This window comes from Schistocerca americana, chromosome 8, assembly GCF_021461395.2.
Source record: "Schistocerca americana isolate TAMUIC-IGC-003095 chromosome 8, iqSchAmer2.1, whole genome shotgun sequence".
NCBI lineage: Eukaryota > Metazoa > Arthropoda > Insecta > Orthoptera > Acrididae > Schistocerca > Schistocerca americana.
The window spans coordinates 513538318-513564877 of record NC_060126.1 but is presented as its reverse complement, the minus strand read 5'-3'; the positions used below and the strand labels follow the sequence as shown (position 1 = coordinate 513564877).

At 39.7% G+C, this 26560-nt stretch overlaps 1 protein-coding gene across 1 annotated transcript; it reads right to left on the bottom strand.

Moving 5' to 3' along the window:
* Window positions 1–22719: 22719 nt before the first annotated feature.
* LOC124544851 (small nuclear ribonucleoprotein Sm D3) lies at window positions 22720–24165 on the bottom strand. Its single transcript, XM_047123564.1, has 2 exons — window positions 23712–24165; window positions 22720–23632 (listed from the first exon to the last, which is right to left on the bottom strand). Exons 1-2 carry the CDS (start codon window positions 24025–24027, stop codon window positions 23526–23528), a joined length of 423 nt encoding a protein of 140 aa, XP_046979520.1. The 5' UTR covers window positions 24028–24165; the 3' UTR covers window positions 22720–23525.
* Window positions 24166–26560: the final 2395 nt, after the last annotated feature.

Here is a 26560-nt window from a genome sequence, read left to right as displayed (position 1 = left end):
CGTCACGGTAAGAGGGTCAGGAGAGGAGTGGAATCTGTCATCAATGAAAACAGCCACTCCGGCCCCAGTAGCATCGTCCTTTCTTTAGGGGTGGTACCCTCATAATGCAGGTGTGTTGGTGACTTTAAGATGAGTTTCTTACAAGCAGATGCAGAACGGTTTCTCCTGGATCAGGAACTGTAATTCTTCCAAATGTGAGCAATATCCATTTAAATTCCACTGCAACATAGAATTCCCTGTGGGTGTCATTGTTTAGCAATGTTTGGTCTTTTCTCTCTCCCTTGGAGAGGGACGTTAGCCAGTTCCCGGCTCTCCAGTTCCTCTGATTAAGTCCATATCCTCAAGAGCATAGTCCCCTTCAGAGGGGGAGAGAGCTCGTCAATCTGAAGGTTTAACTACCTCTTTCTCGTACTAGGAACTACCTTTCAAAGAACTTTTTCCTTACTGATGTGAGGAGTTGGTTGCCTGGATTGAGGAGACGGCTTAGTTGGGTTCTGATGGCGGGCATTGGTATGTGGCTTTGGTGGTAAGCCCATTGCCGATGGCTTCCGAATGACTTCTGTTTCAAGTGTAGGATCCCCCCCCACAGGTACACCAACAATTGGATATGCTGGTACATGAATCTGTGGCCTTAGTTAGTGGGGAGGCACTGCACTTTGCGATTGGCGTCTTAAGGGCTGATGCAAAAGAATCTATGGCCTGAGTTTATGGGAAGACACAACACTTTGCGATTGGTGTCTTAAGGGCTTATGCAAAAGAAGTACTGAAAACTAGAGGTTGCATAGCTTTGAAAGCTTTTTTTGTTTCACCATAGGGTATGCGTCTCTTGACTTCCAACTCCTGAATTTTCCTTTCCTCGCTCCACACTGGGGGTGATCCCTGGAGCAGTTTACACATTTCAGAGGAAGTGTACAAGAATTTTGTGAATCATGAGCTAAGTCTCCACAATTGCCACACTTAGTCCTCCCATTACATCCCATAGTGGTATAGCCAAATCTTTGACATTTGGAACATTGCATTGGGCCAGGAACAAACGAGTGAATCTGAAGATGGATATAGCCTGCAATGATATGTTAGGTAATTCTGGAGTACTAAACATTAGAATAAATGTTGCCAATTTTTCCAATTTGCCGTTGACTCTCCACATGTAGTCCTGCACTTCCATGTCACCCATATTTTTCCGTTCTTCTTGTAACTCTGCAGGGTCCACCTCTATTACGTTGGAGCAAGTAACTATGTCCTTACTAAAGTTAAGGGTGGTAAGCAACTCAGCCTCGATTGATTAGTCACCTAAGGCCATACATCCTAGAAGCTTAGATACTTGGTTTGAGTTGACAGTTTCAACTTAAAGTGTTCCATTATGAAGTGTTATGCCACACTAATGCCTTGTTACTATGATTCTGAGACTTCTTTACAGAAGGACTGACCAACTGAGCTCTTTTTGATGAATGGGTGTAGGTACTACCTGACGGGACACCCATTCCATCAGGAGTAGTAGTTTGATGAGACCGTTCCATATGGTTACGAGACAGTAGTGAAACAACCGTCAACCCAGGCAGACCCTGCATGACTGAGCAAGCCTTATACAACTAGGGGATGGCAGGTGCCCCAGAGGTTGCCCACAAGAGACTGTTTCACTTCAACAGCCATTCATCTCATCAGCACGTAGCACACCTTGTTGAGTTTTTTTGTATAGAGGTATGTAACTTCCCCATGGTCCAGGCAGTGAAGCCAACGCCCCCATTCTCCAAAACACAAAGTTCCACCCCTGTGGCACATGGTGGTTGCTGAAGCATGCCCAGAGCTTATGGTAACAGAGGAGTGATGGCACTTTACCAGTACCCAGCTCATGAATCCGGGGTTGCCAAGCCCGTACCCAGCAATCAAATGCTGAGACCGAGGTGGGTGGAGAGACTCGAGGACATGTTGTAGCATCGGGTGCGAACATGCTGTAGTCATGCAATGACATCCATTTGTAAATCCCAAAGCAATGACAGTACGTAGTTTAAAAACATCACCGTGAGTAAGCCAGGTCGTAGACCTGCTGAAAGAATTTTAGACCAGAAATTTTAAGAATCTACATCAAAGTGAATTTTAAAATTATATAAAGATAACAAGGGAATAAAGTTCGAATTACAGGTCAAGGATGCTATATTACATCGCTAACTGGCACCCCATGGCATATGTAGAAGGTCAGTCCTTCGTAATTGACAATAATTCAAGAATAAAATCCAAGAAGATTGTACCCAAGTAAAAAAAAATTAGAACCATAAAAATAACAGGCCAATTATGTTAAAATTTAGAAGACTGGGAATCTGCCTTATACAGCTAAGTGGCAACATACCATATGCAAAAGACAAATCAAACATGAGAATCAAATGATAAAAACCATAAAAGTACAGTTTAGTCCTAAAAATATAAGTAACATACTGTAATGTAGCAGGATGGTGGTGGTAATGGCCCATTGCAAGAGTAAAAGTTGCATCAAAAGCTCATTATTTGCAAATGTATAGCACGTATCATAGTGGGAACAGTATATGCAATGGTTCCAAAAATTGTTAGTATTACCATAGCTGTAAATGTACAAACCAACAGTTCGTAGTAATTTTATAAATAAAGCTATGTAATCAACAGTCATAAAATGAGAAATAACATACCATGGCGTACAAAGGAGTGTTCCTGCATGATGTATGAAAAAGTCATCTATATCAAATGTGCACAGGTTGAAGAATAAGAGGAAAATGCCGCAGGTGCACCAGCCTGACAAGACACATCAAAACTAACTGAATTATGCAAAGGCTCCTACTGGCTGACTGAAGTAGCCAACAGGGATGAAAGGTGGCGTGGGAGCAATTGCGGTTACAAAGACTGCCACCATAAAAAATAAATTAAGGCTTTCATGTATTTGTGGGGAAAGAAGTCCATAAGAAGCTGGGTCAACGGAGTAAAAAAGGGATTTAGAAAGAAACAATGTAAAAACAGAAGATATAAACAACAGAGAAGCCTGTCAGGAAAAAGTATTGAAAATGGAAGGATTCCAAGGCAGGGTAGCTAAAATGACTGGTTCAAAATAGTCTGAAGACAGAAAGAAGAAACATAGTGAACAGATGAAAGCATACTGGTAGAGAAGAAAAGAACAAAGAATGAACAACCAAAACTGGAACATGGTCCTTAGATGGCCTATTAGCAGGAGAGAGAGAGAGAGAGAGAGAGAGAGAGAGAGAGAGAGAGAGAGAGAGATTGTATATGTACTGTAAAAGAAACATAACAATGATGACTACAAAAAAGATAATGGTTAACTTATTCCTAATGTGATAACACAGGAGAATAATTATAAAAAGTGACCAGAGATCAAATTCTCATTAATAAAATGTAGGTGTGTCTATAAAAATAGAACATCCAAATAGACATAAGGCTATAAATAGCAAGCATGGACTATGATGACGATCATATAATTTTACAATGAAAGGTAAAAATGTTCACTGAGATGAGGCAACAGCTAATGGTGATGGGCGTCACCTTGCATGTAGTGGGAGGAATTCTGCTAGCAGGATTGCAGGCAGACACAGCCAGATGGCCCAGGCCACCTACTTCCTGACAGTGACAGGTTGCACGGTTATCTGAATTTGTTTGTTGATGGTCTCTCAGCATAAGTCCAGAAGTCAAGAGTCTACACACTTCTATTAGAGAGGGGTGCGTGGCATGGAGCAGCTCAGCCCGGCACGCTGACTACTACAATGTAAGGAGAATGAAAGCCCCGTCTTCCTCACACAGTGTAATTGCCCAGACTTTGTGCTTTATTCTGAGCATCTCCCCTCCCTATAGATAGTGCATTCTTTTCCCAGGTGTCATCTTGATGTAGTGCCTAAGATGGAATGAGAACAGCATTCATTCTACACAAATAGCTATAACAACGTAGAGAAAGGAAATTTAGCATTGAACAGAAGCTAACACAGTGCTGCTGCAAAACAGTTGCGTTTGATCATTACGATGGCAGTGACTGGATAGAAATCTGTAGTGGCCTGAAGTCTCCTAACTTCTACTTCATTGTAATTTGTACATTTTCATTTGTATTCTGCAAACCGTTGCATTGGTGAGGTGCAATGGAGTGTGCATGTAAGTATATCATACTCCATGTTTCTCTCATAGACACTGCACAGGAATATCAAATCTCAGTACACTTCTACATCTTTCTCTTTACTTATATTCTGTCAGCATACTTGTTGGCACTAATGCAGTCCTTGTTCCTTCTCTGAAGACAGATTTCTTGGAATTATAAGACAACTCTTTTTGTGATGCACAGCTCCATTTTTGCAGTATTTTCAAGCAATGGAAAATCCAGGATGCGATAATGATGATATTATCAAAATGATAGACTGCTGCTCACCATATAGTGGGGGATATTGAGTCACAGACACTCACAACAAAATAACTGTTACACAAGTAAGCTCTCAGCCAAAAGGCCTCCTTCTGGAGTAGGGTGGGGATAAGGAGGAGGAGGCTAGGGTGGGGTGGGGGAGGGTATGGGAGGGGGAGAGTTCCCACCTGCACAATTCAGGGAAGCTGGTATGACAGGAGGGCTCCAAATAGCACAGGCTGTGAAGTAGTCATTGAAGTGGAGAACACTGTGTTGGGCAGCATGCTCAGCAACTGGGTGGTCCAGCTGTTCCTTGGCCATAGTTTGTCGGTGGTCATTCATGTGAACAGACAGCTTGTCAGTTGCCGTGCCCATGTAGAATGCAGCATAGTGGTTGCAGTTTACCTTGTACATCACATGACTGCTTTCAGAGGTTGCCCTGCCTTTGATGGAATAGATAATGTGTAATTAGGAGTAGGGGCAGACAAGGATACTGTGTAGGTTCAGTGGACAGCGGAATACTGCCATGCAAGGGGTGGGAAGGCGAGTGGGTAGGATATTCTTCATTTCGAGACACGACGAGAGGTAGTCAAAATCCTGGTGGAGAATGTTATTCAGTTGCTACAGTCCTGGGTGGTACTGAGTCAGCAGGGAAATGTTCCTTTGTGGCCAGATGGAGGGACTTTGGGAGGTGGTGGGTGATGGAGGGATAAGGCGAAGGAGATCTGTTTCTGAACAAGTTTGGGAGGATGATTTTGGCATGTGAAGGTGTCAGTGAGACCCTTGGTATATTTTGAGAGGGACTGCTCTTCACTAGAGATGTGACAGCCACATGTGGCTAGGCTGTGTAGGTGGGTGGCAGCTGTCGAAGTGAAGGTATTGCTGGTGGTTGGTAGACTTGATATGGACGGAGGTACTGATGTAACCATCCTTGAAGTGGAGATTGACGCCAAGGAAGGTGGCTTGTTGGGTTGACAAGGACCAGGATGTTGGGTTGACAAGGACCAGGTGAAGCAAACAGGGGAGAAGGTGTTGAGATTCTGGAGGAATATGGATAGTGTGTCCTCACCCTTGAACCAGATCAAGAACATGTCATCAGTGAATCTGAACCAGGTGAGGGGTTTGGGATTCTGGGTGGTTAGGAATGATTCCTTTAAATGATCCACGAATAGGTTGGTATAGGATGTTGCGATGCACATGCCCATTTCTGTACCACGGATTTGTTTCCAAGTGATGCCTTCAAAGGCGAAGTAATTGTAGGTGATGAAATCGCTAGTCATGGTGACCAGGAAGGAGATTGTAGGGCTGGAATTAGATGGGCACTGGGAAAGGTAGCGTTCAGTAGTAGCAAGGCTATGAGCATTAGGAATGTTAGTCTAAAGTGAAGTGACATCAATAGTGCATGATAAAGGAACAGGAATTGTGGAGAGTCGATGGAGAAAATGGTTTGTGTCTTTTATGCGGGAGGATAAGGTGTTGGTCTGTGAGAGCACAGATTCTCGCAGTGGGTGCACAGTAACTGGCCACAACATAACATCCTGGGTGGTTGGGTTTATAGACTATAGGAAACATGTAGAAGGTAGGAGTGCGGGGAGTGAAGGCGAGGAGAGAGATGGACTCTGGGGAGATGTTCTGGGATGGATCTAAGGATATGAGGAGAGATTGGAGATCCTTCTGGATTTCTGGAATAGGGTCACTGTGGCAGGCTTTGTAGGTGGACGAATTTGACAGCTGCCAGAGTCCTTCTGCCAGGTAATCCTTGTGGTTCTAAACCACAGTGGTGGAACCCTTGTCAGCAGGTAGGATTACAAGGTTGGGGTCAGTTTTTAGGTGAAGGACAGTGGTTCTTTCAGTGGATGTAAGGTTAGCTTGCATGTTGAGGGATCTGAGGAATGACTGTGAGACAAGGCTTGAGTTTCTTCCTTTGTTCACAGATGTGAAATCCTGCTCACTATAGAAATCTACAATGAATATGTAGCTTGCTTTTAATCTCTAATACTTCATCCACCAGTGAGTCTGTTGGCAGATGAATAATATCTACATCTACATACATACATTGCAAACCACTGTGAAGTGCATGACAGTGGGTACTTATTATTGTACCTTATGTTATGGAATCTTACTGCTTCAATGGCACATGGAGTGTGGGAAAAATGACTGCTTAAATTCCTATGTATACACTGCAATTACTTTAATCTTGCCTTTAGAGTGATACGTAAGGGGCAGAAGTATATATTGAGTTTCTTCACTTAATACTGGTTGTAGATAGACTTTTGTAGGTTAATTTGCACATGTCTTCAAGCTTCTACCAACTGAGCTTTTCATAATTTCTGTGTCACTCTACCATGAGTCAAGTGAACCTGTGATCTTTGTGTTGTCCTTCTCTGAAAATATCTTCAATATCTCCTGTTTGTCCTATATGGTATGGACCTTGCATACTTGTGCAATATCCTAAGATGGAACACACTAGCGTTTTTTAAGCAGACTCCTTTGTAGACTTGCTGTTTTCCCAATGTAGAGCCCTTCAGTTGAAGTCTTTCACCTGCTGCACGTAGAACAGCCAATGAGTTCATTCCATTTCATATCCAAGCAAACTGTTGCACACGGATATTTCTGTGATTTTAACAATTCCAGTTTAGATTAGATTAATACTTGTTCCATAGATCATGAATACGACACTTCGTAATGATGTGGAACGTATCAGGTTAATAAAAGATGTCTGTACAATATGTTACATTACACAAAATATTGCATGACACTAATGTTTAAGTTGGCTTTTTCATTTTTTTCCCCTCCCTTAATTTATATCTAAAAATTCAGCCAATGAGTAGAAGGAGTTGTCATCTAGAAATTCTTTTAATTTATTTTTAAATGTTGGTTGGCTATCTATCAGGCTTTTGATGCTGTTTGGTAGGTGACCAAAGACTTTTGTGGCAGCATAATTTACCCCTTTCTGTGCCAAAGTCAGATTTAACCCTGCATAGTGAAGATCATCCTTTCTCCTGGTGTTATAGCTATACACATTGCTATTACTTTTGAACTGGGTTGGATCATTAACAACAAATTTCATAAGTGAATATATATACTGTGAGGATCCCTAGATCCTTAAATAGATGTCTGCAGGATGACCGTGGGTAGGCTCCAGCAGTTATTCTGATTACATGTTTTTGAGCAATGAATACTTTTCTACTCAACGATGAATTACCCCAGAATATGATGCCACACGAAAGCAGTGAATGAAAGTAGGCATAGTAAGCTAATTTACTGAGATTCTTATCACCAAAATTTGCAATAACCCTAATAGCATACATAGCTGAACTCAGACGTTTCAGCAGACCATCAATGTGTTGCTTCCAGTTTAACCTCTCATCAATGGACACACCTAAAACTTTTGAAAATTCTACCTTAGCTACAGACTTCTGTTCAAAGTCTATATTTATTACTGGAGTTGTGCCATTTACTGTACAGAACTGCATATGCTGTGTTTTATCAAAATTTAAAGACTTTTTGATATATTAGTTGCAGTATACTACCTGTCTTCATTTTGTGAACTGCACAATTTTACATTTCTGAACTTTTAAAGTAAGTTGCCAATCTTTGCGCTACACTGAAATCTTATCAAGATCTGACATGATATTTGTCCAACTTTCTTCAGATATATTTCATTATAGATAACTGCATCATCTGCAGGAAATCTGGGGTTACTATCATTATTGTCTACCTATCTTTAATATACAACATGAAAAGCAAGAGTTCCATACGGTTCTCTGCTGAGCACCTGAATGTACTTAAACTTTCAACAGTGGTTCTCCATACATAATAGCATGCTGCATCCTCCATGCCAAGAAATTCTCAATCCAGTGACAAATTTTTGTTTGATACCTGATACTACCATACGTCCAATCAGGCTGGACAAATATAGCTGCACCAGATCTCATCAGGGGCTTAAGAGAAATAGCCACTGGAATGAAAACATGGTGTATGTTATTATAGATGTTAAAGTACACTAGTTTGGTGAAGTTAAACTTGGAACCACCTTGTTTGACTCTTGATGATGAAAGATATTTTCTGTTTCTATATTTGGCTGCCAAGAGGAGAGGATGGCAGTGTGGCTTGTGATCTCTTCCAGTATCTTTTGTGGTGTGGGCATGTCACACTCTTGATGATGGTCCACTTGTTTAAATTAGGTTATCCCCTCTGTGCTGCTTGAACAAAGTTGGCTATGTGCCCCTTGCTTTCATTTCAAACTCATCCACAACAACACTACACATCATGAGCATTCAGTCATGCCCAGTAGGAGACAATATTAAAAGCTTGCCATTGTAACATTGAGGTGTTTCTGCAATGACATTGCCTAATTTAACGACTGCAATGAAAAAGATATTTTCTTCATCAGTGTTTGTAAACAACATTTATTTCTAGAAGCCAGCTGAATCACAAATTAGTTTGTTGTGAAGCATTTGCAGGATATTTGGAAGATCACTCTGTGTACCAGTGTTGGCGACACTAGTATTGCGAACCATATTTGATGGAGTTAATGGGTCATGATCTGGGTTGTGTGTTTGGTGGCCAGTGGAAGAAAGATGGTGTATCAGTCTGTGAGGCACATAGGTAAGGCACTATGTTTGAAAGTCTGTTGTGACTTGATTCAAAGGTCCGTAGTTGCATACACTGCTTTCTATAGTAATACATTTATTCAGGGTCAAACTTCCGTTGTTGGCACTGTGTGTGTAGACCTTTCCTCCTCTTTTTAATTAAACCCTTATCAGACCATTTCCACTCATAGTATATATACATATTGTGAACTTCAGTCTCTCATCATGTTTTTCTGTCTGCATATTGAGACTAATTTCAGGAGCTACTGTAGGGATTCTGATACAGTTTCACTAACAGGTAGACTGATTTAGGTGGTGGTGGTGGTTAGTGTTTAACGTCCCGTCGACAACGAGGTCATTAGAGGCGGAGCGCAAGCTCGGGTTAGGGAAGGATTGGGAAGGAAATCGGCCGTGCCCTTTCAAAGGAACCATCCCGGCATTTGCCTGAAACGATTTAGGGAAATCACGGAAAACCTAAATCAGGATGGCCGGAGACGGGATTGAACCGTCGTCCTCCCGAATGCGAGTCCAGTGAGACTGATTTACAAGGAAGGTTTATCTACATAATTTATTACCACCCAGGCAGACAAAGATGACATGGCAATGTATCCTTTATATGTGTGTTCTCCTGCTGCCACATGGTGAATAGATTTTTCATCTATACACCTGCATGATATATCCAGAATGAGGTAGAGATATTATTTGCAGTGCTATTTCTAGAACCATTGTTGGTCTTCAATTTCGTGCCAGAGGACAGTTTAAACCAGCAGCTCTGCTGATTCTCTGACAATCTTAGGTGCAGATTTTTGAGTTGAACAGGTCAGATGTACACTACATCCAGATAACAGCTACTTGGGTACCTGATTATATATTGGCGTTTTGAGTGTCTGTAGGCTAGACATACTCATCTGTAGAACAGATGGAAGCTCTTATTTTAATATTCAAAAGAATGGAAAACCCTTTCAGATCAGGGAGGAAAATGTAACTTTGTCATAGTTCACCGCAGGGGCATCTGTAGTAAAGTCCCAGATTACCTGTGCTTTTATTGGTGCTATAGTCCAATCCACGAATGATGGTGGATTGCACAGGCCGAGACAAGAACAGGGATTGCATTGTTGTCGGTTGCAAGCGACTGTTGTGGTACGTGCATACAAGTGCTTTGTGCATGATGAAAGCATGTTTCCCACAAATTATGTCTCTCACTTGCCTGCATAGCATTTGTCGTACACCACCACCATCAACCAAGACAACTCACAACAAAGGGAATAAAAATTCACTAAATAACTCTCAACAATTGCGTATAGTGCTCACATTGCATACAACATTCACAGCAGAGTGCTCAGAACACTACAGAACACTCATTGGCTGTCAGAGAATGTATGATGTAGATGTGCAGAACAAGCCTGAACTCGACTGCCATTGTTTGTGATTCCAAGTATAATAGCCATGTAGTGCTTGGACTCATAATGTGGCAGAATTAGGAAAAATAGAGAAATGAAAATGTTAATTCTGGCTGATACATGTGTGAGAAAATTGGTTTGGAAGCCAATGGTGGTGCCTTACTTATTGCAAAGAAAGATAGAGGTAACCTTACACAATTTTGGTGATTAAATTGTAACTGCTTTTTCTGTTGAATTTTGTGAATCAAGTATGAAAAAAGCTGTATGCTTCTGAGAAAACGTCTAGAAAGAATAAATTTACTGATCGAGCCACAATAATAAGGGCAGATTCAATTTCTCAGCAAAAGAGTAGATGACGTATGTTTAGTGTGGATGGTAGAGAGATAAGGGTTGGTGTGATATGTCTCTTTCACAAATGAGCAGTGAGTGATCCAACTCACTCATTTAGATATCTTGCAAATAAACTTCAGTTCATTGAAAGTAGATGAAGGAATCACTTGATCATAAGGCTCTTATAGCATGATTGGTTGAACCTGATTAAAAAAAAAAAAAAAAATTTAAGTCGAAAGGAAAATACATTACACACCTGCAAACACATAGCACATATGAACTGCAAAGCACAGAACCTCATGGGGGGAAAAAATCTGTTAGTGAGCTAAGACATACACTTCACACACTGCAGTCAGATAGCACATGACAATTATTCAGCCACTGGAGGACTTTTCTGGAGACATTGTGGATGTCTTTTAACTCATCCTCCTTTGAAACCATAAATTAAACAATTTAAACCATTATCCATAGTTTCAAGTTCAACATGCTCACAGGAAGGATCATTTGATAGATCCCACTTTGTCATTCAGCATTTACAGCAACCCGTTCCATTTCTTATTGTGTTTAATCTTGTCCACAACCAACTTGTAAGGTCAAAACCAGGAACTTGTTTGGTCATCTAATCTAATATAATCAGCAATAAAGGATTCATTTTGTGCAGTGTTTCTTCACTGTTGTTTCTGACAATCCCCTTCTTCATCAAACACTCATACTTTTTGAGTGGTTTTCCAGAGAGGCGTCCTCAACTTCAGTCGATTCTTTGTGTGTAAATGATCATAAACTGGGCGATCACATTGACTGGATATCTTCTTCCACTACTTTGTTATTGCAGCTTGGCATCTAATGTCTGGTGGTTGGATACTAGCCACTGGTGGCCCAGCTGCGGGGGTTGGTGCTAGTGTTCCATTTGTGATCCTCGTCAACTCACTAAGCTCCGCATCAACTTTTTTGTGTGGGCACTCTGCCCAGACTGGGGCACAGTATTCTTGAGTATTTCATACCAGTGTCAGTGTTGATGTGCGCAACGTGTTTGTTTCACTTTTTCGTGAATTGCTTGATAGTTTGGCTAGTATAGTGTTTTTCGGTTTTAGACTTTTTGCTCCTCATTTTTTAGGTGCTTCTGTAAGAAAGATTATGGTCAAGTTTAATTCCGAAGCATTTAGGGGTGTTGTGTGTTTAATTGGCTCCTCTTTGAATTTAAGGCTCAATTTCCTGTTACTTTCTTTGTTGTTGAGGTGCATAGTGATACTTACAGATTTGGAAGGATTTGGTTTCAAGAGCCATTTGGTGTAATTCACATGAAGAGTATGCAGATCGCTATTCAGAGTAGCTTCTAGCTGTTTAAATGACTCATTATCTTGTGATTGCTAAATCACCGGCACAAATTTGTTACTGTGTGTTGGGTAAATGGTAATATACAAGATGGTAAAAAAAAAAAAAAAAGATAGAAATGCATTGCACATATCACTGGACAAAGGAAGATTCAATGTTTTATGTTTGCACAGGCACTATACCATACACTCAACATGAGCATAATGCGTTGCTCATGTTTATTGAATTGATAGCTTCAACAAATCAGTTTCTCAGACCTTGAAGAGTGGCTGCTATAGGCTGGACAAAGACTCTGTCTTTTATGCACCCCCACAGAAAAAAAAAATGCAAGGTATGCGGTCTGGTGACTTGGGAGGCTGAAAACAATGAATAAGATCTTTTTGTCCATTTCTTCCAATCCATTATTGTGGGATATTGCTGAAGATAACACTGCACCTCAAGCTGAAAGTCGGATAGGACACTGCCACACACAAAAATGAAATCACTAGAATCTTCTTGAAGATGAGGAAACAACAAATTTTGGAGCATATTCAGCTATGACATTCCTGTCACAGTTTCTTCTGAAAAAAAATAAAGGGAAATAAACATTGTGAACAGAAACGGCACAAAACACATTCAGTTTCCGTGAGTCTCTTTCACGTTTGAGGACGACGCCAAGAATTTTGTGACCTCTAACTTCTTACATTGTGGCAGTTTATTTTACCTGATAGATTAAATATCAACTTGTCTGAAAAGGTGTTTTGTTCAGAAAAAGTGTCCTCTGCCACATTCCTGAGAAAAGAAATGCAAAATTTGTACATTCTGTTATGGTTGCCAGGAAGTGATTGCTGCAGTAACTACAACTTTTAAGGCTTCATATGCAGTCATCATTTCAGTACGTGTCACATCATTGTTTGAGGAAACTGGAGTTCCTGGCCTGCCCTCTTGGTGCAGCTCCAAGGGCTCCACGTGAACACATTACAGGTATGTTACGCTCAACATTTTCATCACCTGGGCATGGCTGACAGGTGTGCTTCCCTCTGCATACACAACCAACTTCCAAGAATTTGTTGTGCCAGTCATGAATATGCATGTGCACAGGTGGCTTCTTGCTGAATTGAGGTGGAATGCATGTTACACGTTAACAATGTACTGACTTCAAGCAACTTCCAATACACAAAATGGCTTCTCTTGTGGTGTAGTTGCCTTATTGCTACAAACAAACAACAGTGCAGCTGTGTCAAAATTTTGATCCTTCCTCTAGCCAGTGACATGCATAATGGGTTTCTATCTTTATTAGTTTGTCTATAATAAACAAATGAAGTCTGTTCGTTGGTACCTTGGTACTTGGCCAATTCGAACAGTGACTCATTGACATTATAGTCATAGGATACTACACTTTTTCTCATCTTGTGAAGTGCACAATTTTACATTGCCGAACATTTAGAGCAAGTTGCCAATCTCTGCACCACATTGAAATCTTCTCAAAATCTGAATCTGACAGAATATTTATGCAGCTTCTTTCAGATAGTACTTCATTGTAGGTAACTGCACCATCTGGGGGAAAAAAAAACCACCTTATTTTACTATTGTCTGCAAGGTCATTAATACACAATATGAACAGGAAGGGTCTCAACACACTTCCCTGGGGCACACTCAAAGTTACTTCTACATGACTCCATCGAAGATTACGTACTGTGTCCCCCGTACCAAAAAGTCCTCAATCCAGTCCCAAATTTCACTCGATACCCCATATGAACGTACCTTCGACAATAAGTACAGGTGCAATACCGAGTCAAATGCTCTTCGGAAATCAAGAAATACTGCCTCTACCTGGTTGCCTTGATCCTAAGCTTTCAGTATGTCATGTGAGAAACGTGAGAGTTGGGTTTCACATGATCAGTGTTTTCGGAATCCATGCTGGTTGGTACGGAAGAGGTCGTTCTGTTCAAGACACCTCACTATGTTTGTGCTCAGAATATGTCCTAGGATTCTGTAACAAATTAATGTAAAGGATGTTGGACAGTAGTTTTGCGGATCATTTCTACTACCCTTCTTGTACAACGGTGTGACCTGTGCCTCTTTTGAAGAACTGGGCATAGATTGTTGTTCAAGGGATCTATAATAGATTATAGTTAGAAGAGGGGCTAACTCAGTATAGAATCTGACAGGGATTCCATTGGAGTGTGGAGCTTTCTTTAGTTTTAATGATTTCAGCTGTTTCTCAACACCACTGACACTAATACTTATTTCTTCATCGTTCTAGTGCTATGAGGATTAAATTGGGGCAATTGTTTTGGGTTTTGTTTTGTAAAGAAAGATTTGAAAACACAGTTAAGCATTTCAGCTTTTGCTTTGCTACACTCAATTTCAATTCCTGTCTCATTTGCTAGGGACTGGATGCTAACTTTGATGTGACCAGAATTTCTTTAGGTTCAGAGGAAGATCACTTGACAATATTCTACTGTGGTAGTCACTGAAGGCTTCACACTTTGCTCTCAACAGCCAAACACATTTCATGGAACACCTATCTACAGCCCTGTGCTTTGTCTTACACCTATTATGCATTAATCTTTGTTTCCCGAGAAGTTTCTTTGTGGTGACTGTATACCATGGAGGTTACCTACTGTTATGAAATGTTCTACTGGGTACATATCTATCCAGTGCATGGTCAACTATTCTTTTAAACTTGAGCCAGAGGTCCTCTAAATACCCCTGCCCTGTGCTGAAAGTTTCAGATTCCTCATTGAGATGTGACTACAGGGTTTTTTATCCAGTTTACTGAACATATATATCGTTAAGCTTGGTTTAGTTATCCCTTGTACTTTGATAATCATTGTTGCCACAACCACGTCAGACCACTGATACCAGTTTTGATGTGGAAATCCTCAAAGTTGTCATGTCTATTTGTTGCCACTAGATTCAATATATTTCCATCATGAGTGGGGTTCGTAACTACCTGTTCTATGAAGTTTTCAGAGAAGGAATTTAGTAAAGTTTCATAGGATGCCTATCATGCCCACCACTTTAATGATTGCAGGATTGGAGAACCCCGTACAACTGAACTGAGGTTTTCTCTAAAGTTTTTAGTTACACCAGGAAATGAGTCTGGTGGGTGATAGCAGGATCCAATCATTATTTTATGCCCACCCCTGATACTGAGTCTTGCCCAAACAATCTCGCATGCAGTTTCAATTTCTACCTTGGTGGATTTGAGTTTCTTACCTACTGCGGCAAATACACCACCTCCATTTCCCATTTGCCTAGCCTTTCGACATACACTTAAATTTTCCCCAAAACTCTCACTGCTATCAATTTCAGGTTTCAACCAGCTTTCGGTACCTAGTATCATGTGAGCTTCACTGCTTTTCATGACCACTTCAAACTCTGACAATTTGTTTGGCAGTTTACAATTAGGATTTTAATACTCTCAGCTGTGGGAGGCATTTCTTTCACTATTATACTGATACTTCTTGGTTTCCTACAGCCACTGTCATCTGGATTGGATGGAGAACTGCCTAATCTAAAAAACCTTTGTGTGCACCCCACACACGGTCAGCTACCTGAGTAGCAGCCTCTGTTGTATAGTGCACACTTAACCTATTTCGGGGTATACCACATTTGTCAACCCTATGGCACAAGTCCAGAAAGTTACACCCTAGCTTGTCACAGAACCTTCGAAGTATCTGGTTCAGTCCTTCCACTTGACTCAGAATAAAAGGGTCACAATCAGTCCTGGGGATAATGCTGCAAATTATGAGATTTGCTGAAACTCAACACTTGTCTTCTCAACCTCCTGTGCCAATCACTGGAATGACCCCACGTATGACTTCAGAGCCCATACGACAGGCATCTCTATGGTGCTTTTACATGGGTCAAACAAACCTGTTACCATTCAAGCTTACAGGCTACCGGTACCATTAATAGCTTATTACTACACATTTTTCAGCTGACTCACTGTCCTAATAGTCTTATTCCTGCTTCGCCTGCAAACAACCTTCAATTACCACTTTTTTTAATGTAAAAAATAACAAAACAGCAATTTTTAAACCATTAATTATCTGATTTTAGCAGCACATAGTAAGGTAATGAACACTCCAGTTTACAATTAGTTATTAAAAAAGCAAGATTACATGCAATATGATTTAAACGCAAGGACAGCATGGAAAAGTTCTCTCTCTGCCTGCCAGTAAAAGATGTCCTTTTAAGAAAAAATGCACTCTTGCCCAAAATAACAAGCTTTTTCATTCAAGGAAATTCATCTAATTTTTTACTAGCAATTAGATCTTTATCTGTAGTGTGATTATGGAATGACTACAAAATACACAAGTACAGCTTACATAATCACTTCATTAAAATCAAACTTTTTCTAGCTGCACATATCTTATTACACAGAACTGGGAGGAAATCTAAGTGTCAAGTTCCAGCACTTTATACTTCCAATCAAACAATGGAAACTCCAGGCTGAAATATCCACAATACAAGGAAAGACTGATTACTACTTACCACAAAGATGAAACATTAAGTTGCAAACATTCAGCCACAGCCTTCATCAGAAAAGGAAACACAGACATGCATTCACACACGCAAGCACATCTCAGGTACCCATGACCGCCACCTCCGGCAGCTCAGACCAGTATGCATTCCAGTCAGAAGTTTTTCCGTTGCTGAAGCTTCTTTCATACTTGTGATGAAAAAATCTTTTGTGGACCAGGCTACTAAACACATTTTCCATCCATTTAGTCTAAGATTTGCTTAGTGTGTGTTACCTTATATTCTGCTCTTTGGAAGGGCGGAAAATAAAAGTAGCCACTATAAAAAAAACTTGACCTGTATCCAGCGTGTGACAGCTCAAAAAACAAGCAGCACAGTGCTAGAATTTGAAATGTGCACCTTTAAGAGATAGACACTGAGGTAACAAAAGTCACGGGTTAGCGATATGTACATATATAGATGGTCATAGTATCGGAACACAAGGAATAGGAAGGGCATTGCATTGGCAAAGCTGTCATTTGTTCTCAGGTAATACAGTTTCCAAAGTGATTATTGCTGCATGACAGGAATTAACATCCTCTGATAGTGGAATGGTAGCTGCAGCTACACGCATGGGACATTCCGCTTTGGAAATTCAATATCCACAGTATCAAGAGTGTGCTGAGAATGCCAAATAATTGCATTACCTATCACCACTGACAACACATCCTCTCTGGGGCCCGTGATATCAGTCGGACACTAGATCACTGGAAAACCGTGGCTTGGTCAGATGAGTCCCGATTTCAGTTGGTAAGAGCTGATGATAGGTTTTGAGTGTGGCACAGACCCCATGAAGCCATGGACCCAAGTTGTCAGCAATGCACTGTGAAATCTGGTGGTGGTTTCATAATAGTGTGGGCTGGGTTTAGATGGAATGGACTAGGTCCTCTGATCCAACTGAACCAATCACTGACTGGTAATCTGTTACATTCGGCTACTTACACCATTTGCAGCCATTCATGGACCTCATGTTCCCAAAAAATGTCATATTTCCAGAAAATTCAAGTGAATGATTTGGCCTCACAATCGGCCGACAGAAACCAGCAATCATTTGTTGGACATAATCGAGAGGTCAATTTGTACACAAATCCTGTGCCAGCAATACTTTTGCAATTATGAACAGCTACGGAGGCAGGTATGATTCATTATTTCTGCAGGGGACTTCCAGCGACTTGTTGAGTCCATGCCACGACGAGTTGCTGCACTACACAAGACAAAAGAAGGTCCAACATGATACTGGGACGTGTTGCAGGTTGCTTTGGGAGAGAGAGAGGGGGGGGGGGGGGGGGGGATGATATGTCGAGAGAACAAGGCGAGTGACAGAAGCAGGAAATACAGTTTTAATGCTGGAGGATCAATTGTAGTGATTCTCCCTCTTACATACGTATTTTTAGAAAAATATACCACTAACATCTCAGTCCAAGCCCCTTGAATATCTCAGAGATAGTGAAAACTACTTGGCAAACTTCTTTGGTTACTTGGCTCCTGCTGGTAAGACAAAGAAAGCTAAAGGAACTAAGGCGGATATCACCACAGTTACTGTAGACGCAGCAGATGTGTCTGGACTTGAAATTGCACAGTGGAGGAATCTAAAGCAATGGTCAATACCTGAACCACTTTAGACTTACCAACATCAAATTAAGACCTGGTAAAACTCTCAGTTACAGTTCAGGTAATGACAGTTGGTCCTACAGCTGTTGATGTGTTGGTGAATATGAGAAAAACTGAATTTCTGCGTTTATCAACCAGGAAATGCGATTCAAATGATGGAAATTCAACAAAGAATTGGCATGAGATAGAGAGCATTCAGGACACAGAAACACAAATGTTCAATTAAATCTAGAATCGAAACTGTATACTACTTGAGTTTCACTAGTAACCATTTATTCAACAAACACCGACTCTTACTAAAGCAAATGCTGATAAATTAATGTGTGCGCAAATGCACGGAGAAGGAAAATTAGAAAAATGATCAGAAAAAGGAAAGAATAAATGATTGCCAAAGAAGTACACAGATTGAGGTGGCAGTGGGCCTGTCACAAGACCCCAACAGACACAAAGACTGTAATACTCCAGAAGAGATTGTTTCTAAACTTATGCTGAAACATCCAATACTATGCATGTGGCAATCAATCTATGAATACAACATAAGCAAGTCCTTGCTTTTAAAGTGACACTATACAAGAAAACTTTCGGGCTAAACTGGAATACGCTCTACTTGGGGAAAACACTGAAAGACTCTCAGAGATAAGTGGCCAGCAACATTTATCTGTCACCAGCATCATTATTGGACCCAATTAATGTCATCATATGACAAAATTGCACCAGTTAATGATGTCATTAGGCTAAACTTAACGAATTCTTCTTGGAAGGATATTCTCTTTTCATGGAAATTTTACTGTCCCTTCCCCAAGATCTCATTCCACTCAGTCAAATCTATACGACCACCTCATACCAGCTGCATTCATTCAAACATCCAACATTCCAACTGTAGCATAATTTCAGCCTTAAGAGTATACTCATCAGACACCTTACTTACCCATCTCTTGGGAGCCTCTAGGTCCCATAATCAAACTAGATTACCTGAAAATGCTGTTTTGTTACTACACTGTTACTGTTATAACACACCATTCAACTGATCACAGCATTCCTCCCAAAAGCAAGATATATGACCGCATAAGTTATTCTTTGCCTTACATACAGTTTTATTGCAACAGACTAAATTATTAGGCTATGTTAACTTGGTATTTCAACCACTTGCTAATAAGTTTCAAAAAATTAGGAAAGAAAAAGAAATTTGCAGATGAGTTAAAACTTGACACTCATGGGGTGGGTGGTTGAATTGTCGGATCATATTTGATACAATGTAATGAACTGAACTTCCTAAAATAAACTCCTTCCCCAACAGACAAATTTTTCGGACCATGTGCCCTTAAACAAAGCAAAATGAAACCATTACATAATCTTCTGTATTAAGGCATGGATTTATGGAGGAGTTGTTATACAAGTGAATTATTTCATAATTTAACCATCAGCACTGATCCTGGGAAGAGCAAAATTACCATGGCTATTTAAAAATTTGACTACACCATAATTAACAGACAAGTCAATTAGGAGTACACATTTTCTAACTATAAATTAACAACAACGATTTAAGGGAGTTTTTGGCTCCGAAGAACAACTTTAGGAGTTTTAATTACATGGCAATTATCACCTAATGGCAAAGAAGGGAGAAAGAGGATGACCCATGAGAGGAATACCTATCTTACTGAAACCCTGAATGACGCCCACCAAAGAAAATCACAAAACAAGAAAACAGTATGCTAGTAGAAGCAGCAAACAAATATAATTGCAGCCCATTTTAAACCGTACACAAATGCTGTAGAAATAACTGACGAAATAGTCACACTCAAACCATGCGACAGCAAACCCACCACTATTGCAGGCGATCTCAACTGCAGAATACACACAGAAAACTATAAAACAAAACTAGTCATTTAAACCCTAGAAGATGGTTTCACCCTACTTAATGACAGACAGATACCTACATACATATGCCACAATAGGAAAGCCACCACTGATATCGCATTAACAAGAGGACAAATAGAAGTATTTAACCAATATGGCATGACTCCATTACTCCTATGCGAAAGCACATTCCAATGAAGATAAAAATAAATATTGTCACGTTACTGCCAGCAAGAAAGACCCATCAAATCACACAAAGAAAAATTGATACAGAAAAATTAACAAACCAGCAAGAACAATTAACACAAATAGAAACTTTAATAGAGAATGGAGACCTTGAAAAAGCAACAGACCAAACAGAAGACCTAAAAAATTCAGTGACACAAACAAACCCAAAAACAAGGTTCGATGCTGAATGCTACAGCAAAAGGAACACTGTTCTAAGAACGCTCCACAGATTAAGAAACCAGCACGATGAGGAAACATACAAACTGTACACAGAAGAGAAGAGAGTCTACAAAAAACCAATAGAAGAGAAGAAAGAAGAATACATAGAAAGAGAGGCAAAAAGAGAAGTGGGTGAAGCAGAGAAAGACATACATAGCAGCAAGACCAAGAAAACTGGCTCATACACCAAATATAGGCATGAAGGAATGGGAAGACCACTTCATTAACATACTGAACAAACGAGGAATCAAAACACCCCCAAAGAAAGAGAAACAACATCAAACTAAGGAAAGAGACAGTATTTGGGAACCTCTATATGAAGAAGAGAAGTGACGAAAGCACAGAAGAACAAGAAAGCAGCAGGATCCGATAATATGTATAATGAACATATAAAAGAGGCCCTCCAACATGTATGGACCAAACTATTTAACAAATGCCTGGAACTTGGAACAATGGAGACACTCGACAATAAAAGTTCTATACACAGGTAGAGGAGACCCAACGGACCCAAACAAGTACAGAGGCATAACTTTGGAAAAAACTCAATTCAAGATGTTTTCAAAGATAATTACACAAAAAATCCAAACCTCTGTGGACAGTCATCTCCCAGAACAACAAATGGGTTTCAGATCTGGAAGATCAACACTTACGGCAGTAAGTCTTCTTCTAAACAACATTGACGAAGCGCTACAAAAGAAACAAATGTTCTACACAGTGTTCATAGACATTACCAAAGCCTTTGACTTACTGGAAAGAAATCTCATAGTCCGAAAACTGGAAAACACAATGGGAGAAGACAGTGTATGGGCAAGAATAATCAAGTCAATCCTCAAATACAACTTTATCACAATATCATACAACCTCTCTTTTTCAAACCCCGTTCTGCAATCGAGTGGTCTTACAGGGTGACCCAATGAGCCCTTTGCTGTACATTCTTGCCACTGAAGAAGTACTCCAAATTGGAGAAAATGAAGATGTATATGTATATGCATAATCATTGAGAAACTAGACAAATGGTGCACTGAACACAAACTACACATAAACATAACACAGACAGAAACAGTAATTTTCAGAAAAGGAGGCAAAACGCCCAAGAATGTGGAAATCAGCATCAGAGGACAAAAAATAAAAATCTCAGACTTTAAATACCTACGGGTGACATTGCAACCAACAGCCAAATGCTTCACAAAACATACAACAGAATGTGCAGCCCAAGCAATAATAGCGATACAGGACATCAGAAACATCCGCCTACTCAGTCTAGAAACAGCCATGAAATTATTCAACACAAAAATCTTGCCAATCCTGGCCTATGGGATGGAGGTTATACGGGACCACCCAACAAAAAATCTAGAAACACTAGAAAAGGTAAAATCGACTTATCTAAAAAGAGCACTAGGTCTCTCAAAGACAACAAGATCTAAACTAGTGTACCTGCTAGCGAGAGAGACATTCCTAATTGAAGACATCAAACTTCAATATAGGCCTATGATGCCACACCAGCACTTCCAGAATGCAACTGAAGATCATGGAGGACAAACAAGAAAAAATATGGCCCCGAGTTCTATGGCACTGAAGCAATGATGAACCGCTCATGGAGAGCGCCAAACTTCGAACAGTGACGTGTCTTAACTAGACTTTCTATTCACGGCTTTCATCATCTAATCTGCAAAAACAAAACTTATCACAACCCAACCACAACATGTGTTATGTGAACTGTAACGAAGCCTGTGAACAATATCACATAGAACTGTGCAGTAAAAGAGTGAAATTGATAAATGAATATGCAAAAATGTAAAAGTAAAATGTTTAGCAAAGTAACTGTATATGGCTATTTGGCTGCAATTTTATTAAATATATACAAAAAATGTTACATGGCAACAAATATAGCATGATACAAGGCTAATCTAGGTAGTGGAATGAGATAAAAACAAAAATAGATGTGTTGTACTAACATTACACAACATTTATCAAAAACTGAAACAAATGCAATATAAGCTGCCACACAATGAAAATTTTCTAGTTTGTTTGGAATGGAAAATTATTCACAGGAGTACATTTTGAACACCCTTAAGAATTCATTTTCACTCCTTCACAGCATATATAGTAATGGCTGGTGCATGAAATCTGCCTCCCCCTACCATCAGTGGTGAGACAGATCCGTAGCATTGCCTGAGGTCTAGGTTATGTCAGAAAGTGATGATATGATTGAGAATTGGTGGACCCAACATGTGTCTGCCAAATAAAGATTGTGGTAACAGAATTATCTGTAGCATAGTTCAATGTTTGTACTTTATATTTTACATATTTTAATCATACAAATTAAAACAGCAAGATAAATTCATAAGACCAACAGGAGCGACAACCACTGGCACAATAAACTGTCAGCAGTTAAATAATTACAGATACTGCAAATCAAACTGTATACAGAATAGACAAAAGCAACAGGCCAAAATCATGTTACAGCATTTTATGTATAACACTGGACATAATGTGTGGCATACATAATATTCATCACACACAGTAAAATCACAAAATTGATTTTAGATACAAAATTTTAAGAATGTATTTGTGTAGAGTGGGTCATTGAATGAAAACTGCTACAAGTACTTCTACTAATTGAAAACTGACCTCCACAACTCAAATGTACAAGTGTCACTAAACTTTGTGGTTTTTCCTTTTGTACCGAAAAAAAAAAAAAAAAAAAAATATTAGAACACCTCAAAACAAAATTATTTTTAAGTAATTGTGTGAAATACATAGCCCTTAAGGGAAGTCATCAGAATACAGATAAACAAGGAAGATTCGCATTTTTTTCACGGCAGTGCCCTCTTTAACACACACTGAATAGTGAATTACACAAATTAATCACTACCTTATATTGGAAAACACACACACACACATACACACACGCTTAACACTATACCTATGCATAGAAACATTGAAGCAACAGTTACAGTAGTGACTAATAGAAACGTACAAAGAGAGTCAACTTTAATGACACAATATTGCGGAAAGTTCCACGACCGCTGTAACACATGTGGTATGTTTCTACCAGGGCACTCCTGTGTTATTACGAGTGCCTCATGGTCTATCTCGCCTGCCGCTTGAGCCACCGCCTCCACCAGAACCACCACCACCCCATGATGATGCACCCCTTCCACGTGTCCCGCGTCCTCTTCCACGAGCAGCTGAAACATGGAATTGTGATCACGTACTTTCGAAACCACGCGCAGTAATGACTTAAAATGCGGAATACAATTTACTCACCCTGAGCTCGCAAAATCGCCGATTTTCCTCTCCCAGCACCTCCAGTCCCTTTGTTACCTTGTCTTTTAAACATCGGAGCGTTCTTTAACATATCTGGCAATATCAAAAATCTAATTTTTGATCCTCTAATGTAGACATTTTCTAGTTGGGCAACTCTGCCATCTCTGTATGTTACTGTTATATTTGTCATCTGGCAATTCATATTGTCTTCCGCTTCAATCAACTTCCCTCGGTAAACTTCACCAGTATTCGTTTCACATGTTACAATATGACCTTCTGCTTCGTGCAGAACTTTTATAGGAACACCAATGGACATTTTCACGTAATAAATCGAGACTTCACTGCACGATACGTTATTGACTTGTTAACAAACTGAACCTCGCACAAACATACAACACAAACCCTGCTACCTATTTCGACGCCGGCAAGCCGTACCAACGGACAAAATGTCTACTTCCGGCAATAGCCAACTTTGCAACAAAAAAAAGCAGGGAAATATGTTCGAAATACGGAATTCTTTTCTACTATATGTTCTATACTTTTTTGTAATCGATATACTGTAATTAATTTAAGAAAACAGATGACGAATTTCGTACTTAAATGGAAGTATCTACGTAGATACGACGTTATATATTCACTGGCGAAAACTCTGTTGACACGAAAACGAAATATAGTTAGGCAGATTTAAAAATGAATATATGCACATCGAACAGGTTTTAAAATAAGGAAAATATTTGAGATTTCGGAAACAAATATTTAAAGAAAGAGAGCTGTAAACAATCGAACAGCGGCATGTTTACTAGTGATGGGCTAAACTGCAATTTTCCGATATCAGTGATTTCTGTGAATGCTACTTTTCAGTATCTGTTATTCTTAACTGTGATTTGTCGCAGTTAAGAGTCGCAGTTAAGGAACATAGGTCGTGTATCCCTCCGCCACTGCTATTTCTGCTACTTCCGCGATTTCTGCTACTTCTGCGATTTCTGTGACTTCTGCTGAGTCTGCGATTTCTGTGATTCCTGCGATTTCTGCGACTTACCACCGTATGAAAAAGTTACATCTGTCAACACAGAAAATTGCATCTCAACAAACCTGTCATTGGCAAGTATGTTTTACGTTTTTTTCTTCCGTTGGCTTTAATTTTGTATTAAAGAAACAACTGTGAAAATATTAATTGTGCAATTAATATGTAAGTAGCCGTACAGGACCGTAATAGTTTGTATTTAGAAAATGAATTCTAACATATTGTTATGTTTACAGGTACCTGAACTACATTTCAGTCACTCAGTAAAGTGATAACTCAAAATATCATTGTCAACAGATCTGAAGAAATTGCCACTGCATCTTTAGACCGTTTTCGTCAGACGAGAAGTTAGTTTCTAAGCGTTTCGATGGACTTAATTACTTCAGTGAGATCGTTCTTGCAAATGTGATATTCATTATAGCAAATATTAGCAATCTACTCTGTCAATTATATTGCTAGTAATTAATGACAGCAAAAATTGTTTAATAATCCTTGTATTTTTGCAGACACAGTTCTGACTCTGATTACTGGTTGCTGTACGTATCTATCCACATCAAGGCTGTTGAGAGAGACTAGTGAAGATTCAAGACAGCTCTTAAAGGATTTGCAGTTTAAAAGTGAAATAATTGTGAAATAAGTGTGTGAATGATTAAACTGTGTTTTATTGAAGTTGTTGTGCGATTTTAAAGGAATAATAAATGTCAAATACAGTGAGTAAATAATAAAAATCTCATTTTCCACATGTTTAAGCTGTCCTATACCCATAATTTTCCGCCACTTACTTATTGGTAAACACTTGTTGGAGAGTGACATGCCGCTACCCCCCCCCCCCCCCCCCTTTCTCCACAATCTTGGTGTGACACTGACCTGTAACATATCCCGAAGTCTACAATATGCGTTTTGAGGCTGTTGATATGAAAGTGGGAAGTACATATCTTCCAGTTAAATCAGGAATAGCTTAAGTGCATTACTTGAAAGTAACACAGGAAAAGCTTACTTATGTAGGTGGTAGTAGTGTCGGCAAAAAGTTCTTGTGTGTGAAGTTGCCATGTAGAACACCAGGTGTAAAACTTTTCTCCCGAGTCTTGAACTGTGTCGGAACAAAAGTGAGGCATTCATATGACTGTTTTCATTTCTCTACACTTATACAGATGTCTGAGTTCTGCTGTGTTAACATTGCAAAGTCCTGTAGGCATGTGGAGTATTAACCAAAACTGTCATATTGGAAGCAGAATCAAACACATTTGTTACGTTACTTGATATTTTCAGGAGAAAAAGGCAATGTTGCTTCTTATTAATATAATACATTCAGAGTCACAGCAGTATTTGACCAACCATAACTGATGCTGAATGTGCATGTCGTCATATAATATGAAGGGCTTATTTCAATAGTGGTACAAGTCCATTACCTCCACTTTTCTGTCTATAATGCTTCTGAAATTAGTGATCCAAACAAACTTAAATAAAGGTTCATCTCTAGCAAGAAGCCATATGCTTGAATATTTCTGGTATCTCAACTGCAGATTTTTGAGCGCTCATTTAACTTTACGACTCTGTATCTCAAAATGAACAAAAATGGACTTGTACCACTATTGAAATAAGCCCTTCAGATGCACACACAGCCCACCGATCTCGTGAGGCACAAGGCTCTCATAACGAAGTACGTACGTCGGTCAACAGATGACACTAGGAAAAGTATGTTAACTGCGCTTTTTAGTTGCTACTTGCGACTCTTAGTTGCGATTTGTCACAGAAATCGCAGTTTGACTCGATAGCGAATAGCGTAGTATGAACTTTGCTCAACAGATGGCAGTGCTAACTGCGC

What these genes read in the sequence shown, in the direction of transcription:
- LOC124544851 (XM_047123564.1), bottom strand. Translation starts at nt 24,027, where the DNA reads ATGTCCATTGGTGTTCCTATAAAAGTTCTGCACGAAGCAGAAGGTCAT. An exon ending in GGCGATTTTGCGAGCTCAGG is followed by an intron (nt 23,633 to 23,711) that starts GTGAGTAAATTG and finishes TCCATGTTTCAG; the next exon opens with CTGCTCGTGGAAGAGGACGC.